At 41.4% G+C, this 20,511-nt stretch overlaps 1 protein-coding gene across 1 annotated transcript in view; it reads right to left on the reverse strand.

Moving 5' to 3' along the window:
• Positions 1 to 20,511, reverse strand: part of SEMA5B (semaphorin 5B) — a 130,168-nt gene that overhangs the window by 56,719 nt on the left and 52,938 nt on the right. The window contains exons 5-8 of the mRNA XM_066323069.1: positions 11,449 to 11,547; positions 10,505 to 10,718; positions 7,619 to 7,904; positions 3,213 to 3,348 (exon numbers count right to left, since the gene is read on the reverse strand). Of these exons, the coding sequence (XP_066179166.1) occupies positions 3,213 to 3,348; positions 7,619 to 7,904; positions 10,505 to 10,718; positions 11,449 to 11,547 (735 nt within the window). The remainder of the gene's footprint in view (positions 1 to 3,212; positions 3,349 to 7,618; positions 7,905 to 10,504; positions 10,719 to 11,448; positions 11,548 to 20,511) is intronic.

Raw genomic sequence — 20,511 nt, forward strand, 5'->3', positions numbered from 1 at the left:
TATTTAAAGGCAGCAGTGGAGAGAATGTTTTGTGATGATATCTTTGAAACATTTCAGACAATCTTTGGACTCTACCTAGCATCTCAGTCTGTATAACCTGGAGTTTAAAAAAAAACCTGAAAATGGACTGGTTTTGCATCAAAGAACCAACCTTCCACACTGCTTTTCTTTGATGTGCTACCTTTTGGACAGGCCCCCTCAGCTGCATCTGAAGCAAGGCAGGTTAACCCCAAGCTCCCCCCACCCCACACTCTTCTCTCCTGATAGGAAATGGCAGATCAAGCCATGACTACTCATCCTCCAGCACCAAGGAAGCCACTTGACTGGGAAATAGCACTCAATTCCCTTGCACAGCAAGAACAGAGGAGAGAAAGAGCTTGTCCTGTGTCTTTTAAACAGTGTAAGTCCTACCAGGTGGATAATGCATTTTAAGGCCTGAGTTTCAATCTTAGATTAATCTCTAGAACTCAGTATTTTCAAAAGCCAATGCTAGTTTTTTAATCCATGTCAGTAGCTGGGGCTGGATCTCACTCTTCCCCACAATATCATGCAGAAAATTTATTACTCCAAAAGGCAGCAGGGTGACTGGTAATTTATCTTCCCAAGACCATGAGAGACAGTGGTACAACTAAATCCTGCCGAGTCCCATACTCAGTCTATGAACAACTTCACTACTCACTAAATGGAACCCACACCTGAGCAACTTCACTAGAAGTAAAATCTCACACATTTCTTTTCCTTCATTTTGGGTCCAGGTGTTTGGGCTTTCCTTGAAGGAAAGTCAGAATACGAGAATTAGGATGTTGGTTTACAGCACTTGAGCTGCAGTGTACAAATTTCCCATGTGCACACTCAGGATACTCATCACAGCAGCTCTTGGTGCTATCGCTGCCTTTCCCTGGTGCACCATGCAGCCCTTCTCCTACCATGTGCTAAAATGAGTTGTCAGGGATTTAACACATTCACACAGTAAATATGGAGTCCAATGGCTGGTGTACTAAGCCTTACAATATTCTAGAGGGTGTATGAACTAGGAGAACACAGTTATGTTAATTCTCACCACCTATAAACATGGTACTTGTTAATCAATTTAAGCATCTTTCTGAATAGCCAGACTAAGGAAACATCAGTGGGTTTTTTATGTGTCCTCAGGTGGGTTTTAATGCTTTATTTCTATTGCAATGATCTTTTATTTAGTTCATGACTCATCCCACATTCTAAAGAGTTCTTAGATCTCTCTCTTTTGTTGTATCCTATACTCCTTCTGGTTCACACCACTGTCTTCCTTTGGATGCTTTTCTCCCCATGCACTTTTCCTTCTAGAGCATCATCTAAAAGGAGTCCCAGTGGCAGGAATGTCATTACTGGTTTTGTTTTCTGTTCTCGGCAAGTCACAGATAATTCTTTTGGTCTGTTGGCAGCTTATGTGCTGACACAGCATCCCTCTGGTTTGGTTTAATGTTGTTTTGTTCTAATTTCCTGATTATCTGTACTGTCCTGATCCCCTGCATCCTTCAGTATTTCTCCTTCCTCTCTGCAAGAAAAAAAAAATAATTCTGGCATGCTTCCCTCATCCTTCTTTGTGAACACTGAGGCAAAAAAATTAATTTAATGTTTTTGCAATATCTGCCTCTTCTGTCACTAAATTACCCTTGTCACATCCCTAAGGCTCCTCACTGACCTCTTGTTCCTTCTGTACTTGAAAAACATCTTAATCTCTTCTTGCAATCTTCCTTTTGTCTACCACGTACCTCTTTTTCCTTTCCTTATTTTCCTCTGACCCTTTTCTTTCATCTTGCTGCTGCAATCTTTACACTCCACATTTTATCTGATACTTTTCACTATATGGAAATGTTTCCCAAAGTCCTTTAGTATTCTTTCTGGGTTAGCCTAGTAAGGGACAGAAAGTCCTTGATTCTCAGTTTGCCTTAATATTCCCTTCAAAACAAAACAAAACAAAACAAAACAGAACAAACAAACAAAAAAACAAACCCAAGAACGACAGCAATAAAAACCTGGCATGTTGGGCATGGCTGGACCTTCAGCGAGGCTTTGTTTCTCGGTTTTGAGTGCACCAAGCTGAGAGGGTGATCAAGAGGCCAAGCCTGTCCCATCTTGTATGGGCAGGAGCCCTCATCAGGTGCCAAGAGGGAATTCAAGAGGAGAAATCAGGTTCCTCAGCAGGGAGATAAGGCTGTCCCTGCCTGCAGCAGGGATCAGCCTCCCATCTGCTCTTGCTGCAATTTCAGGCGACTGTAGAGTTCTTTTTGGAAGGTCCTTGACATCACCAGTTTGAAGGCAGATGGCACTTGCAGGCAGCCTCAGCACATTTGCCATAATAAAGGAGAGGCAGATTCAGACAATTGGGCTGAAAGGATTTGCTATGGGGAAGAAGGACATGAAGACAAATCCATCTTCCCCAGGATTCCTCTGCTGGGAAGGGGCTGAGCTGTAAAATGGGCTCATGCTTCAGAGGACTGAGGTTTGTTGGAGCTGTCTCACACATAGTCTGCCCCACTGGATCTGTGATAAAGCACCTGAAGCTGTTCTATAATTTTCAAAATTGTTTTCTTTAACTGGTAATCCTGGAAAGTTGCTCATTCATAAACTCAAAGATTTTTAAAAGGAGAAGGAACCCCTGTGACAATCCTCATGTGTCCCCTTCCACCAGCTACTGTGGCAGCATGTCCATGGCTTCTGGCTGAGCTACCATGTGTTAGAAAGTCATCCATCTTCCCCTGAAGTGCTGGTAGCCTTAGGGGCCCTATCAAGTGATGGTAAATTCATCACCTGCTTACAGATCACCGTGGTTAATTACCCTTCTTGTTTACAAAATACAGGTTGTCTCCATTCTAGTTTGACTTTGTCCAGCTTCAGCTTTCAGTCCTTCCCAGTTCTAGTAGGGACATTCTTATGTCCTCTTGTGAGAATCACATCCTCAGAGTACACGTGTCAGTGGAAAGTGCAACAGAGATTTAAATCATTCATTATTATAAAGAAATACAAATATTCTTATTATTCCTTAAACCATTCAATTTTTGCCACGAATTCTGTGGCAAGGAGTTCCACAGACTAAAACACTCATAAATGTGGAGAAATATAATTTATCTGTACCATGGGTCTACCTGGAAAAACAAACCCTACACAAATCAACCCTCTGAAGTGACAGAACACCAAAGAGAATGCAGCAAACTAAAGGGCAACAGCAATACCTGGAAATTAGGGATGGGGTTTAACGTTGGCAGCCAGGCTGATCTTGGGTTTTCTTGGTAGCGGAAGGGGCCATTAAATGCCTGAGTAATGGCACTCAGATTGAAGGCACACACTGCTGAGGCAGCTATGCTGTTTCTGGAAAAGGGGAGGGGGGGAAAAATCAATTTAATCATTCGATTATTGACATTTTCATCATAACAGACATCAAACTCCACTCAAATAAAATACATGTAAATTGCTAGGTAAATGTGCAGTGATCCCACAGGGAGTAAAAATAAATAAATAATTAAACTGTAAAATGCAGATGATTTGTGTGACGATTTTGAGAAGGAATTTTAAGTTTGGTTTTAAAATGTCAGAGATTTAAGGGCCACAGAAGCAGTTCTGACAAGAAAGGAATACAGTTTAATTTGCATGGATTATTTGTGTCTGGTTTTATTTTCATCTTTTTAACAACCCATCTACCTTTATTGATTACAAACAAGCTAATTTTTAATCTCTTGTCGTTTCTCAAGGTGAAATTCTGTTTCTACAGGTTCCTGAAATCTTCAGCTATAAAATATGCCACCTAATATTGTATTTATACATGTGCAGTGGAAGGGAAAAGGTGACAGTGACAATCCAGCTGGTTCTTCTGACAGCAGCTCAGCATGCAAAAGGTCCTGATAATTCGTGGAAACCTCTGTTTTCAATGACCACAGTTCACTTCTGTCTGCTCCCAGGTGGGAACAGGATCTGTCTGGGACAGAATGTTCACCAAGCACACTCAGCTGGGGGAGGTACAGCACAGTGAGGGAAATGCTGCTGTGGGAAGGACTCTTTGGAAAGGACTGTGTTTTAAAGATGCTGGGCTGCCCAATCACACAGATCAGTTGGCCTTTGCTGTCCCATTTCAGTCCTGGAGAACCCATTTCTGCAGGGTCCTGAGGCAGCTCATCTCCTCCTGCCTCAAGAGGGTTGGAGGGCACTTCCTAGACGGTGACCTCAACAAACCTGACCCAGAGGGAGATTTGATAAGTGATGACCTGAAATTCAAACCTGCTCCCAGTCAGTTCTTCCCTTCCCACCACCCTCCCTATTTTTTTTTTTTTAAGTAAAGCCACAAGATTTAGAGAAAAAGATATCAAAATAAAACTAAAAATAGGGCCAGCATGAGACTGATTTGTCACGGTGCCTTTTAAATAACCCAAGCTCTGCTGTATGTATCTTTCTGCTAATTAAGGCAATTTAAATTCCCTGAAAAGAACACTTTTTTTTTTTTTTTTTTTTTTTTAACTAAACCAATAATTACACTCTCTTGCACACAAAAAAAGCCTTTCTTCACCACTCCAGGCTGGAAAGCAGAAGAACAGATTCTTTCAGAGCATATTTCTTCCTAGCAATACAACATCAGGAAGAACTTCCTGCTTTGCCTTCCCATTCCCTGCTCCCCCCTGCCCCTTGCATCCCCAGAATGATGGAGTAGCTCACTTTGAACATGTCAAAGCAACGCCAGGCAAACCTTTCTCCACTTTTGTCTGAACACTGCTGATGCAGTGCATGCTCACAGACAGCAGCTTTTAAGACAAACCTAATGATGGATGACAAGTAAATGCCTTGAGGCACACACAGGAAAAAAAAGACAATGAGGGAGAAAATGAAAAAGGAAAAGAAAGAATAAAATTCCACTAGTCTAATGAAAATACTTAGGAAAAAAAAAAAAAAAAAAGGATATTTTTAGTGCCCTGCTAAGGACTTCATAGTTTTGCCTTTTCTCTTTGCTGGAAAGGTGAAAGCAAAGAGACTTTCCATTAAATCTGTAGACCATTTTCTTTTCCATCTGTGGCCTGGCATATTTCCCATCCCTCCTTATGAAAAGTTTTATCCCAGTCTCAAGCCAGTGACATCAGCTGGTGCAGCTGGCCCCTGTGTTTTGGTGTGAAGTGTAACTTCCTTTATTCCCACCTCCTACCTCCTGTGACTAACTAGCTGGTTTAAAGAACGGGCTAAGTTCAAAGAGGTTTTAACATTGTCTCTATTACCTCCCAGAAAATTTTAATAAAAACATATTAAATATTTCATTAGCAGCTTCCCCTAAAAGTTCTCTTTCCCACTGATTCAGCTGGGTATAACATAACATGAAGCAATAAATCTATACGTGGGTGTTACTACAACCACTAATTCCCCTTTGTTATAAGATGACCTTAAATTCATTAAACATGAACCTTCCAAAGTAAAAATACCTGTATAAAACAGCAACAAAAAAATCATAGTTTTGTGTTGCCTTGGCATTTTATCACAAAGAACCTCAGACTGGTGCATAAATTAACCCTCTTTGGTATGCAGAGCTCATGCAGCATGATATAAGTCCCAGTGAAAGTTAAAAGAATAATTACCATTATTTCTCTGGTCGGATGACAAATTGGAACATTTTCTCTTTGAACTTTTAAAAGAACACCATGTTGTAGACCCAAAATGCTATTTGATCTAACTTCAGCTGTTATCAATTACTAATTTCTTCAATTAGACAAATGTGCATATTTTATTGTCTTCAGAAGATACAAGAGAGATCCTATATCCCTGATGTACAAAGAATGCTCAAGTGTACCCAGAGGAGACTGGTAACACTCATCACAGCTCATGTTAAACTTGGGAGATGGACACAGCAGAAGACAACTGTCCCATCCAGAGCTAATCTATGTCTCCCCCTTGATTGTCCAAAAATGTCACCAATTTGATAAATCAAATACAATTATTATTAGCTTTCTCATTTCCAACTTCCATTTTTGGCTTTATGAATGGACAAATGGATAGATAAAACATTATCACTATGGGCACAGAAGTCCTCGCCACAAAAAAAAAAAAAAAAAAAAAAAAAAAAAAAAAAAAAGTCAGCTCAAATGCCCAAAGCAATAGCCAGATTTCCTTTTAATGTTCAGGAAATTTGGCTAATATCCTCTAAATGTTTTAAAGAATGACTCATGTGCCTTTCAGTCTGAGGACAGATCTTCCCCTAGTCCACAGTCAAGGTGCAGTGCTCAATCATGTTTATTTTTTCTAGGTGCTTCTCTGCTGGCTCACTTTTGACTGACATTGGTAATGATGGAACAGAAACAAAACATGGAAAGAGGGACGAGGGTGGCCAAACACTCGCCTATTTCTTGGAATTCACAGAGGGGGAAGAACATTCAGGCTCTGTTGACTCACTGTGAAGCTCCCCAACAGCACTTTAGCTCACGAAGTTGGGGCTAATGCTTTGTGACTTCAGGGGCTGAAGTTCAAGCCCTGTCACACCAGCAGGTGACACATTAAAACAGGAGGGTTTGTACTTCAGTGGGGCTTCACTTCTCTGGATTTCTGTGGGCTCCCCAGGAAGAGGCCTTTATTCATATTGGGCAGTACAGCAGTGCACACAAAAACCCCAAAGAAGTTGGCTGCCCAGCACGAGGAAGGCACTTTGAGCATTTGCCATACGGAGTAACTACTCAGATTTTCATTCTCTAGTTTACGTGTCAGGCTAAAACCCCCCTGGAGAACATGTATTATTGAAACTCAATACCATGCAGACTGGTTATAGCTTGAAACTTATCATCTTAGCCTTAGGCATCAGAGAAAAAGTTATTTGAGTTTTCCTGACTTAAAAATATACATTATGAGTTTTTTAATATATTTTTTAATTAACTCCTCTTCTCCTTTCTGCTTTCACAGCTACAGTAAATCATTCCAATTACAAGTTTTTTCAATATCAAGCCAAGAAGAGGTGATTATGAAGTATCAGAAATCATACCTTCCCCTCAGAGTTCTGACACTGCTTTTGATTTGTGGACGTCAAACAGTTTGTGGCAGAGGAAAACCCCCCCGCCTTGGGAATGCTAAATGGCTTGTGACCCTCATGACCTTGCTATTACAGTGTTGTTCAACTGCAAAAGATGTTTTCAGTCTAGGCTGTTGTGATCCTATCTGCCTCATTCTTCTCCTTCCAGCCCTTCTCTCCCAAGTGTGTGCACCTGTCCATCTCATGGACAGCTCCAGTGTTCACACAATTGTGGCACTGTCCAGGCAATTAGCCTGGCTGGAAATTAATGTGTTTCTGTTGGGTCATTTTTAGATCAAGTCTCTAAACTACACAAGTTGCAATGTCCCTACAAAAAGTCTGAAGTCTGTCAATGACCAAGTTTGTATCAAATTAATTTACCCTAAAACTGCACAGTCATCTTTTACGGACTCCAGGAATCTGTGAACCGTGGATTAAAAGCACTGTCCTAGAGGCCATATTGTCATGATGGATAACACAGACCTATCCATTCTTTCACGTTTACCAAACGATCTTTCAAAAATCATTGCTCAGACTGTCTAGGAAATCAATACACTGTCAGTCCCAGACTGCTGGGGATAGAGGAAGGGCAGTAAAGCCAGTGCAACTTACACATTAGTAGTGAAGACACCGTAGATCAGATCTTGCTCAGGAAGGTAGAAGGTGCTTTGCAATTCATTGTAATAGAAAGGGATTTCTCCAGCACGGGAGCAGTTCAGTCTGGCCTTCATGAAAGTCGTCCATGTGTCCTCCAGCAAAAATCTCCCCCCAATATCATTTTTGCAAACCCTTGCCACACGAGAATACACTGTTTTCCCACAGTCATGTTCCACTGCGTTCTCACGGAAGAAGAAGTAGGTGAACAAGCCGATGTCATAGGCAGCAATAAAGTTAGGCTCTGAAAAACAAACATTTGAAGAGATTTATATAGGTTAAAAATCAATCCATGCTCACTGACTTGCTCAATGCATTGCGCTGCCAGCTCCATTTATGCAGTCTGTCAAAGCTGGGAGCACTGGGAGTTTGGAGTCAGTAGAGGACATAAAAACAGTAGATGGGAATAATGATATATGAGGATATAGCCCTAGTACCTTTTTTGAGATCTTGGAAAGGCCCCATTGTTTCTCCACTTTATTGGCAAAGCTGCTACTGATTTCAGTGAAAGCAGAGTTCAACACTTTGCATATGCATGACTATTCTCTGTACCTATACTCATTTTACAAGACAAAGCCTTCCCATTGGGCTGCTTCACCTATTCACTTTTGAAGTGGACCTTATGATGTGTTAAATATGCTGCGTGCATCCGCTGGATTCCCCAGACAGCTGCACTGAAATATTCAAGGTACTCTCCCAGCACTGTCACATCTGGCTTTTATCATGAAACCTTTCCAGTTTCTAGGCACAAAAGATTTTCTTATGTCCATGAAACAAAACCATGCCAGATACTGACTGTAGTGAAACGTGCTCTCCTTAATGTTTTTTCTCCTAGAATCTTTGGTATTATTTTCACAATAACTGAAAACAACCTTGAATTTAGTAGGCTTAGTAATAAATATTTTAATTGGGGATATAACAAAGCTTTAAAGTGTATAGTCTTTTATCCTAGAAGTTTTTTTGGTAAATGAAAAATTTTTATTCATTTACCAAAATGAATAATGTTTGATCAAACAAACAAGCAAACAAAAAGCTTCCCCGAATCTGTTGGTTTTATAGGATGTTTTTACAATGCTCATTTCTGAATAGTGACCAAATGAAGAAGAAAAAAGGGAAGTACAGAATTCCTTTAAAGCTGCAGCCCAGGAGTGAAAGGAGAACAGAGAAAGGCAGGCCACTGCTGATGCAGGGCAAGTTTAGGAGGCAGATGATGGTACAGCAGGGAGGGCATTGCAATCATCTCCTGTCAAACTTTCTCCTTCAGACTAACCATGAACCTTCAAGGGACCACTGTGATCCCTAATCTGACCTTCTGTCTAACACAAGCCAGAGAATTTCACCCTGTAATTCCACCATCACATCCTGTAACTACCAGGAGAATTAGACCACATCTTTGGAAGTAGATTACTGGACATGTCACCTGGCTTTACATCCATCACTTTCCTCAGTGACTAGTTCAAATGACTGAAGACTGACCCAGCTGCAACCTGTACTTCTTTTCCCATTTGACATTATCAGGTTTCAGCTTCCAATCACAGGTTCTTGTCATGACTTGTCTGCTAGATTTAAGAACTTTATCCTTTCCAAAATCTTCTCTTGATGTAAGTACTTCCATATCATGAACAAAACACCTTTTATCTCCTTTTCAGAAAGATATATAAATTGAGCTCCTTAAGTCTCTCTCTGTGAGGCAGGCTTTCCAAGTTTCAAATCACTGAATGGCTCTTCTCTGAATCACCTTCAGGTTTTCTGTTTCTTGTTGAAAAGTGGCCAGAACAGGACGAAATTACTCTGATGTCACTAATGCTGCACAAGGTTATAAATCCAAGAGTCACATTAGTTTTTCCAGTCACATACAAGAACTTCAGTTACTGCTTGTCTTCCTTAAACTCCCCTGTTCCAATGTGGCTTCCTTCTGAATCTTTCTCTCTTCTGAATCTATGAATTCATGCATAGACAAGAGGAACATGTTTCCAGTGAGTGTACATGGGCTATGATGCTTCTTGGTCCTAATTTGCAGTCCTTCCTGGTAACATCCTTTTCCTTACACTCCAGGTCTCCAAACGAACTTCAGTATGCCTGCAGAAGCCTAGTTCAGCCTTATTAAGCTCCAGAGAGTGCACAGTCCCACTGCCCTTATCTTTAATTGAAAGGTCCTCAAATCTAATAGAAAGATTTCAAATATATGGTCAATTTACCTGGGTTAAAGGAGATATGGGGAATATTGGGGACTCCATCACTACAGTCTACTCAGATGAAAGTGCTTTGCCCCAGTTGGAAGGTGTGGACTCAGTGCAGGATTACTGGTTGAAATTCTATAGCTTGCTTGATGCAGGGTATTATCACATTGGAGTAAGAGTTGCTTTTTAATAACTATAAATCCACATCAGCTTGGACTCACATGGAACATAATGTGCTGTGAAATTTCTCATTTTTGGAGTGATCTTGCACTGAAACCAGGTATCTTCAGCTGAGTTAGTAGAAGGAAAAAGTGCCTATAACTCTGCAAAATTGGGTCAACAATATGATGCTTTAAGTTGATTTTGATCTTCAAATCTTTGAGCAGTTTTCTTGTTAAAATGATGTATTTGGTCATCTCACAAGACAGAGACCCATATATATGTTAAGTAGCCTGTAAGACCCACTTTCTATATTCTAAATCAACTTTTCTGAAATAATTCCAGGGTCTTTTTAAATGTCTTCTAAGCTGCATTGATTATTGCTCCGGAAGCCCTTCCCCATCATAACTCTGGATCTCAATATGAAAAGAGAGAGAAAGATTTACAAGCCTGTCAAGCTGACTTTAATACATCTCTTGCTCAGATGTGACCCACATGACTTTACCATTGAGCCATTTGGAGTTGTATTGTGCCGTCCTAAGTGGGGGAACATTTCCAAGGCTGCGGTAAATAGCAGGATCCCGTCCAGAAAAATCAATCACAGTTGCAGCATAGAGCTCTCCTCGTGATGTAATCACAGCTGTCGAGTTATGCCGAGGGTCGTATGGGCACCGAGCCACTCCATTAATTCTATCAATGATTTTGCTGAGGTTTCCTACCTGTATTTAAAAGGACAGAAAAGAAAATTTAAAGAGCATCTGACTTTCTTAACGGTATAAAGAATTTGGTTTGCCCATGAGTATCCATGAGCAAATCCCTGATTTTTAAAAATCAGGTAGCTATGAGAATGTAATCTTAGTGATGACCAGAAATTGATCTTTACAGTCATCATTTGCCCATATAAGAAGTTGTGTCTGAGCCTCACTGACCCTATTGCTTTGTACAAAGGGTGATTCCCCAGCCAATAAAGCCCAAACCCACTTGGTGTGATCAGGTGCTCCTGGCACAAGCACAGGTTTTTAATCTTCCATAGACACCTCCTGAATACATACTGGCCTCAAAAAAACAGACAAACATTTCTCTGGGCCAGCTCCTGTCTGCCTTGAATCCAAAGGGAGTTTTGACACTTATTTTAAAGCAACTTCAAAGTATTCAGCTCAGGAGGTAGTTTCAGCTAAGCTTGTCTATATCCCCCATTTTCAGTGCCATGCCCAAGGTTTACATGAGCAGCACTTTGTCCAGACCAAACTCACCCATAATGTGAACTTTCTGCTCCCCAGCTGCAGACACACTCATTGCCCCAAAGCAGCCCAAAGAAGAAAACCAACATAATTTCAGTCAGCTACATTTGGAACGTATTTTGTGCAGCCGTGATAGCCTGCCAAATGATGTCCTTCCCCAGAGCATGTATCCAACCCTCTCTCTCACTGCAAAAGAGGCAAAACAGACCTGTCGACTGGAACACACTGGTGAAAAGGCATTGGTACCACAGGTAAACACCTTCTTGCCATAAACAATCAGCACTCGGACATAGTTCTGGCACTCTTCCTATAGAGACACAAGACAGAGACAAAGGATTTTTGAAATATTTTTTACATTTAAAAAAAATACCTGTATTGCAGCAGGAATGCACCTTCCTTAGCTCTTGGGCTTGGGCTGAGGTTTGTTGCCTCAAGCAGCACACAGCTGTAGGGAGCCAGCAGTCTAAGTGAGCGAGGCCAATTTGCTGGTTATTTCTCTAACCACAGCCCTGCACAGTCCTGGGTTAGGATGTTATCCATCAGGTCAATTTTGTCATAGATACAAGTACCTCTTTCTGTGCTCCGGTTAGATTGGAGGAGAAACTCTCCCTCTTTCCATGATGATACTTCTGACCTATTTTCCCAGTAATGCTGCAGCTTTGAAAACATTACCCAGACACCAGCTCCAGTGAAGGACAACAGGTCTGTCTGCACTATAATTCAAACCAGTGCCAGCAAGAAAACAGCAGGAACTTCTCTTTAAGAGACCAGCCTGGTCAGAGAATCTCGTGCTTGAGCAGGCTGTTACTTCCTGAAGAAGACTGTGTGCTCAGGATTGTTCACAGTGGAAGTTCTCTTTCAGGCCAGGCCAGTGAGAAATAGCAAGTTCCCAGTCTCAACTGCTTGACCAGTTGCTGGTACCAATAGATAACTCTCTCCATGTGCCAGTCCCCAAAGGTGTGGGGGTCCTGCTGTCCCATGCTGTGCTGGGGTGGCAGCAAAAGGCTGCAGTTGCTTTTGTGTTCAGAAAATCACCTTCATGTTGCCAGAGAGCCACGGTCTCTCTTTCTCCCCATGGCCAGAGACCTGTGGAGTGCAGACCTGGCTAACTGAGCATCTGCTGGAGTTAGTTAGTGGGAATGGAGGAGGCCACAGAAGACAGGAACTTTCTAACAATACACACAGGAAAAGGGAGGTGAGACACTAGTGTGCAATTCCCAGAGGCAGTGCGAGAGGCTGCAGAGCCACCTGCCCCAAGACCACCCCAAGAGCCCCACTGAGCCATGTGCACCAGCCTGCCTGCCCCAGGCCCTGGGCCACCTCAGAGGAGACAATCTGAGCAACGACTGGGCTCCATAACAGAAAGTCTATTATGTTATAACATAAACAGAAAAGGAAACTTGTTAAAAAATAACAACCTCAGCTGGGTTACCCGGGCTGCTTTGCTTTCTTCCCTCCAATAGATCATCATTTGCCACTAAGCTGAGCCTACAGCTGCAGACACCACTTCTCCCTCCTGTAAGCAGCAATCATTCAGCAAGCTCCCGTCTCACAGCCCTCCATGCTGTTGATCATTTCCCTGAAGACTTCATTTGCAAGACTCAGCAGTGTAAAAACACCCCCTGTCATCTGGAAAGGAAGAGGCTTACTTAGCTGGATTACACGCTATCTTATTTAATTTGCTCTATGGAAAGGATTCAGCATAGAAACCTGCCAGGGTTAGCCACAGATGGCCACTGCATGGACATGATATGTGATCCTTGCTTTTGAATGGCACAGACTCACTCCAGAGCCAGCCCAGGAGCACTTGCCCAGCCTGGAAAGAGGCTACTGAGTGTCACAGAGCACATGCTGCCAGTCTTGAGGAGCAGCAGGAATCAGATACCCAATCCTTGGCACCCAGAAATGAGGTGGGAGCTTAGATTCACAGCTGGGTCACCTCATTTTATTTCAGAAGCAGATCAGTCATGGTGACTGTGTATCAGTCTATCAAACAGGACCTTGAGAAGCACTGTCCCACCTGCTGTGTGTTGCGAATAGTGGTCTCATTACTTCCTTTAACGAGACAAAGGGCTTGCCAGCCTCTCTGCCCTCTCCTGTCATTGCTGCACGGTGCTGGGAGCCCTGTCAGTTCCTTCTTGCCCTAGAGATGTCTACGTTTCACGTCTGGGTTAAGTAATTCCTCTTTCTGTAGAATGCAGTTATTCAGTCCCACATAATTTTAGGACCACTATATATTTGACTGCAAAGTACTAAAAACTCTTGAATGAATGCTGTTAAAAAAAAGTATTAGGTTGTTTCTCTAAAGAGTGTTGCTTTCAGAATATGACTGATTTGCCATCTAACCTAGAATGCAGTTCTGTACTCAAATTTCACATAATAAGAGAATACCCAACTGCTCCCCCTCCACTGCCACCATTCTCTGCTTTCTGCAAGGTCTGACCACAGCTTCTGAGCTAGAACAGCTAAGACCAGTTATGCTGCTGGACCCTTTCCTGCCTAGCTACTACAATGTATTCCTAACTAAAGCCCTGTCCAGCAAAAATCTAAAACCCTAATTTGGAGAATTGCCTTTATTTGCACAGAGCTGTATTACAGATTAACAAACTTCTACTTCCCAGCTGAGAAGATAACACACAAAAATAATTTCTGTGGAAGGTTATGTGCTGCAGTCTACTGGCAGTGATGAATCTGTTACACACTTTTACCCAATTTTTACTGCTTAAAAACAATGCTGCTAGGCGTGGGCCATGTCCACCTGTAGCTGTTCCTGTGAGTTAACTGAGCAGGCATTTTCCCTAGACCTGCCTTACTGATGGTGGTAGCAGCACTCCATGCTCCTGGAGGAAGAGCAATGATAATATGCTCATTTCATGCACTGGTCTCAAAGCAATTTAGACACTTTAAGTAATGTTCTGAAACAGATGCACATTGTCTGCCCTGCTCTCTCAGCCGGGGGAATTGAAACAATGCAGGCGCTGAACTCACTGTGGTGACACACCGGGTTAGAGGACACACACAAAGGTCTGACTACCTCACCACACCTCTCCAACCTGCCTGGCCCAAAGAGGCATACAGTGCTCACCTCGTGTTTCTTATTGCTCTACCCATGGCCAGTCACATCAGTCCATGAAGCCTCCAGCAAAAGCAAAGAAATAAAACCACCTAAATGCTCCAGCTTGCAGGATTTTTCTCAAGACAGTGTCTGGGAGATTTAATTAGATCCTCTTACTACCCCATGCTCAAAATAAATAGCAAGGAACAGCATCCTCTCTGTGTTCTTTACACCAGCCCGGATTTGCTCTGAAAAGTCATTCAATACAGTGCTCTCTGCAACAAGTCATAGCTGAGGCAACTGGCTACTCAAATGATCTTACAAACCCCTACAGAAAATAGGAACTATTTAATGCAGTTTCTTCCATGTGTCTGGAAAACTCTAGGCACACAGGAAGCAAAAATCAGATGGGCTGTAATAGAAGCAGAAAATTTGGCAAGTTTGAACCCACCTCTGTCCAGACAAGACAATACTTGGATCCTGCTCTCACATTATGGAGCAGACAGTTAAATCTATGTATGATCAGTCTGCAAATCTCATCACCAGAAGATATTACAGGGATCAAGAGATTAAGGTTTTAAATAAAGGGGGAAGACTGCATATTTATATGGTTAATAAGAATAACTCAGTTATATTAGTTAGGATTATTATTAAATATATGGCAGAGCTGATAAAAACCTGTAGCTCACCACCAAAGAATTAAGCATATTTCTGATTTTCCTGTGAATGTTTATGTTACATACTTTGAGGTTCTTGTTCCTTCCCCAGAATTACCTGGTACTCATCCCTTTATTGAGATATGGCCATAAATTTAGAAGGTGTCAGTTTTCTCAGTCTAATGACCCTTGTTTTCCTACAAAGGAAGAGGACATGACTTCTAACGCTCAACGCTACAGGCCACAGGATCTCACAGTCAGAACAAACTGCACTGAAGCCCCTTCCTGCCACCTCCTCAGTTTATGCCTATTCTCCTTAATTTAATTTTTTGTAGTATGTAGACCTACTGTTCAAGCACTGTCTGTGAGTGCTGTATGTCCATGACTGTGGACAGGACCAGCTCTCTTTCTAGCTCACAGAGACATCAGGTTGCTTTGAGAGCACAATTCAAACCTGAGAAGCAAGAGTGGTGCCCTGTTACTGCCTCCATTCACATGGACAGATCAAATGGAGGGGCTGACCTCCTGCAGCTTCCATTTGAGGTAAAATTCAAAAAGTTTCAGGCTGCTGCAAATAAGCTAGCTGTAGGTGCTCCTGAGTTGTTTATTCTGTCATCTCTAAACTCCAGAGTTCCAAAATGTTGTAAACCCTTAATCTCATTGTACAGATGCATTTTTCTTTCAAAGCATAGCTATATATAGGCACTACTTTAATGGCTTTCTAGTTTAAATAAACTACCCAAGCCCTGTTGTCAGAGATCTCCTTTTTAATTATTGGTTAACACTATTTCATCACATACTGATCTATTTTACAGTTACACACTGTATAGAAAAATAGCTGTTGCAGACAGTCTGCCATGCTCACTAGAGAAACACAGACTCCTGGAGCACAACTTGGAGTTCAGAGAATCAGCCAGCAGAACTCCAAATTACCCCTTCTGTGACATTTTAGAGTGCAGCAAACATTTAGTTTATTAGCTGCAGTTTATCCCAATTTATTAAAAAATAAGCCAGACACAACTTGGTTCTTGAGCACTGCTATTGATACACTCTCAGGCATCTGTATTTACTTCTTTGGACAAGCAATTCTGTTAATCATTTTAAGCCAAGGCCTCAACCAAACTACTCTTCTCCTCTGAGTGGAACAGATACCAAAGAGAATTGCTAATGATTTTTCCAGCCAAATGTTCTTTAATAAACTTCTAATCAAATTTATTTGGGGGGTGATTCTGCATTGATAGCTTAGCAGAAGTAATAGGAATGTAGGTTCAAGTCTCTAGGAACAGGGAATACACAGGGGATAAAAGTATTTGGTAGCCTCCCAGTTATTTCTGTTTCCCCAGGGATTTCTCTTTTGCCTCTCCTACCTGGATTCCTATTACTTTTAAGTGGTGTGGAGTTTCCCAGTTCCACCAGATAAGCATCCTTTGTGTGACACATAGCCACTGGAAGGCCTGAGGTAGCTCATTCCTCCTTTAGCTCAGCAATTTCTATGCATTGATCTCGTTCCACTGGGCTGAAGCCTTGGGCTAGGATTTCCCTGTAACCTTGTGCATCCACAACAGAACACCATAAAAAAAAAAAAAAAAAAAAAAAAAAAAAGCTATACTGGAAATGCAGTGGTGCAGTGGGACAACCCAGCTGGATGCCTATCAGATAGTACTCTCACTTCTTTCTTGCTCCAGAAATGGTATTACTGCATCATCTTCCTCCTGGCTACACAAAGCACTTAGGACAGAACATAAGAGCTGCCATTTTTCACTGTCATTTTCACAAATGGTTTCTTTACACAGTTTAAAATGATGGTGTGCTGCTTTTGGAACATTAACAAATAATTTGGTGTTTAGACAAAAGAAAGACCAAAGTTCTAACGTTTAAAAAGCCACAATTTTCCGTGTTAGGCAAAATTCCTTAGATGTGGTGAATGGCCATTGTTATGCAGAGACAAACCAATTACAAACTAGGAACTGAGCAACTCCTAATGAAATTAAATACAGCTCTTCCCCTTCTGCTCTATCCATCATTCATTTTAACTACAACTTCTGGATGATTTCATTTGGAAGACACAAAGAAAGGCAACATAACACTGACTTTGTTCTCTGCACTGTCTCAGTAATGTGGATGTTTTCCAGGGGACAGTTTAAAGATATTGATCACTCTACATGATATAAATGGTGCAAAAATAAGAATGATTACTTGTGAAAGCCAGCGTGGCTCTCCAGAGACATGGCAAGCAAAGCATGTACACTTCTTTGAGGAAACCACAAGTTTCAGTAGATAAAAACAACATCAATGAAAGAGACTTTTCTGAGGTGCTTGTTTTAATGCTGCATGATATATTGCAGAGAGTTAATTTTAAAATCAGGTTCAGGGACTTATATATTAAGTGATTAAAATCTGATAAATTACTGTGATGAAAAAAATCCTCCAAGTGAAATTACTCATAAACTTGCTGTTCTAGTGGAGCCCCAGCTGGGGTGGTACTAGTCCAATATCAACATTTTTCTGAACAAACATCTGACCTAAAGATAGCACGAGTTGCAGCTATCAGTGGGGCATATATACAGTGACATGTGCCAGGCTGGTTGGTGAGCTGAACCTGACAACAACAAAAAAGCATTTTTAAAAGATATTATGCATTAAAGAAAGAGGAACAAAAGGACTTTATGTATAAGCACAGAGATGACAGAAGAGTAGTAAGTGTGAAAAAGATTTTGTGGTCACAGTGGCCAGGCAATTCTGCACAAGGAGCTTACAAAACTGCCATGTATATGAGCTGGGGAGGGTGGAAGGCTGTTTTAATCACACTCAGGCATTAGAGAGATTGACAAGGGAATACAGGTGAAAAATTGGAGTGTGCAGAAAACAGACAAAAAGTATTCAAGGGTGGTAGGAAAGCTACTTAAGAGAAAGAGGCTTGGTGAACTCATCTTTTTACTTTATGAAAAAGCCAAAGTACTACATTGAAAAGAGCATATAAGTGCCTCTGTAAAAAATAAATATTGGTAACTAAATGGCTCTTTAATCTAGCAGAGAAGGTCAAAACAAAATCCAGCCACTCAAAACTGAAGCCAGATCCAAATCAAAACTAAAGTACATGTTACCAGGGAAGGTGATCTGCCATTAGAACAACACAGCAAAGCACAGGGAGCACATTTGCTTCAGTCCTTCAGTGCAAAACTTTCCACCTTTTTCAAAAAGGTACAGCAGACAAACAGAGGTACTGAGCTCAGTTTTGGAATAAGCAGGTGAAATTCATGGCCAGAGGTGTCAGAAAAAATGGTACCTCCTAACCCTTATATCTGAGACCCAGATTTTTCATCTGCCTCTTCTCTAGACAATAGGTACTCAAATGGGAAGTAACTATTATAATAATTACACTTCTGTGATATGCGTTTTATGGCTTTTATTCTTGTGCTTCTTATTTTTCTTTGGGTACAGCTCTGTACATTTTAGGATAAGGGTTTCTAAGCAGCAGGAAGAATCTTATTTAGATATTCAACAGGCACAATAAAAAAGGCATTTTAATACATGAGCCAGTTTTGAAAGCTTCACCTAAAATACATATATTATTAAATGGGCAAGAAAAATTTACCAGTCATATAACTTAGGGAAACTAGATGGTGAATCAATGTAGGATCCAAAGGTTCTCCTTATTTCTTGCCTCCATCACCACATTTCTAAGTGTCTGACAATCCATAACCTATTTATCATCAAATCATCTGTGCTGGGTAGAAACCTGCCATTAGTCAAGTTTTGACAAAGCAGAGCTGAGGCAGACAGAGCTCTGCACCTTTTACCACCATTGCACAGCAGAATCAGAGGTGTTCACGACAGTGCTGCCCTCAGCTGCTGCATTTACCCAGCCAAGGGGAAATCCTGGGTCACATCTGGACTCAGCTGGAGCAGAGCACTTCAACAGCTGCCTAGACTGAACTCGGTATTTTTGAGCTGTGCTGAGTCATTTCTCTGCACTGTAACTCACAATGTATAGGGGGACTCAGCTGTGGACACAGAGGTTAGAGCAGATACAGACCTGGGAGATCAGAGACCAGGGAGATCCTTCTGCCTTTGTAGCTTCTTGTCGTCTGGTCAGAGTCTTAGTCAACACCTTTGTTTGCCATTAACTGTATATCAAGAAGTGCCTAACAGACTGCTTGACTGCTGCTCCTCCAAACTTCATGGTCACTGTAGCCATCAAATGATTTCAGACTCTGTGTCACAGTCAGCATAAACTCAGCTGTTCAGAGCATTATGCTCATGAATTTTTTTTGCAGAGTGAGAGGGCAGCAGTGAAGATACTGAGATCATTGCTTACTTTTGGCATAACAGTAACAAAGATTGAAATTACCCTAGAATTTGTTCAGTCCCATTTATCCAACGTTTGACAAAATATTTCTGGGTTATAAATACAAATTCTTCAGGAACAAGAAGATACAACCTAAATCTCACAGACTTTACAATGAAAGAAAAGAGGGAAACCCTTCTTTGCACACCTAAAGTGAAAATTATACAAATTCAAAAATTCCTCATGTCTTGGGTTTTAGAGTTTTTCAATTTTGTCCTACTTCTTCTCATTGCTGACTGTGACTTTTTTTTTTTTTTTTTTTTTTTGTGTGTGTGTGTGTGTGTGTGTGTACAAGTTAATACAGTAATCACATGAACTTTATTATATAAAAACAATATTGTCAATGGAACATCAGATAATTCCATGTTTAAAGCAGCAAACTGGAATGTGGCAGATTCTAGCATTCTGGGTCAGCCACACAATCACACTCTGCTTGATTGTCTGTGCCTAATCAAAGGTTCTGCTTATTCTGTCTTATCTTTTGTCCAGCTCCTCTGGTTTGGACTGAGAGCTCTTTGCAGTATTAAAGATAATGGACACCTCTCAGTTGAGGACTGAAGATTTTTTAAGGGCACGAATATCACATTTGAAAAATAAAAAAAAAAATCCTGCTTTTAGATAGATGCCTTCATTTTAGCTTCTCAGAAGAAGGGTGGAAAGGCCCCATGGCTGGATCAGAAATGCCTGCAAACTCTGAACTTGTGGGACAGCATGTGCAAGTTCAAGCAATCCTTACTTCACACTGCAGTTTAACAGAGTGCACCTGCCTCCGAAGCAGCTCTGTGATATTCAACCTGAACAGATTGCAGTGTGTGAGCACATTCAATTCTCACCTTCCAGGGAATTATACAACTATGAACTCCAACTGCAAGCAAACATTGAATCCCATGTGGCTGAATGCCAGTGGCTCGGTGCTGAGGACCTGGGCTAAGCCAGCCTGCCTGGCCTCACAGCACTCTGCAGGATGCTACCCCTGGCTTGGCACCACTCCGCTCTCTGATGTGTCACAAATTGTGTCCTCTCCAGCAGTGAAATCACTTTTAAATTTCATGCAGAGCAAGTGTAATAACTTGGACGGGGGGCCTTTGAAGTGGCTTGCTTGTTGGTGCTCATCCCCACGTGGCAGTACAACTAAACTGCTGCAAATTTGAGCTGGTGTCAGACATTCTCCGTGTACATTTCACATGTTGCAAATATATTTACCCATAACAT

Source organism: Sylvia atricapilla, chromosome 7 (assembly GCF_009819655.1).
Source record: "Sylvia atricapilla isolate bSylAtr1 chromosome 7, bSylAtr1.pri, whole genome shotgun sequence".
Lineage (NCBI taxonomy): Eukaryota > Metazoa > Chordata > Aves > Passeriformes > Sylviidae > Sylvia > Sylvia atricapilla.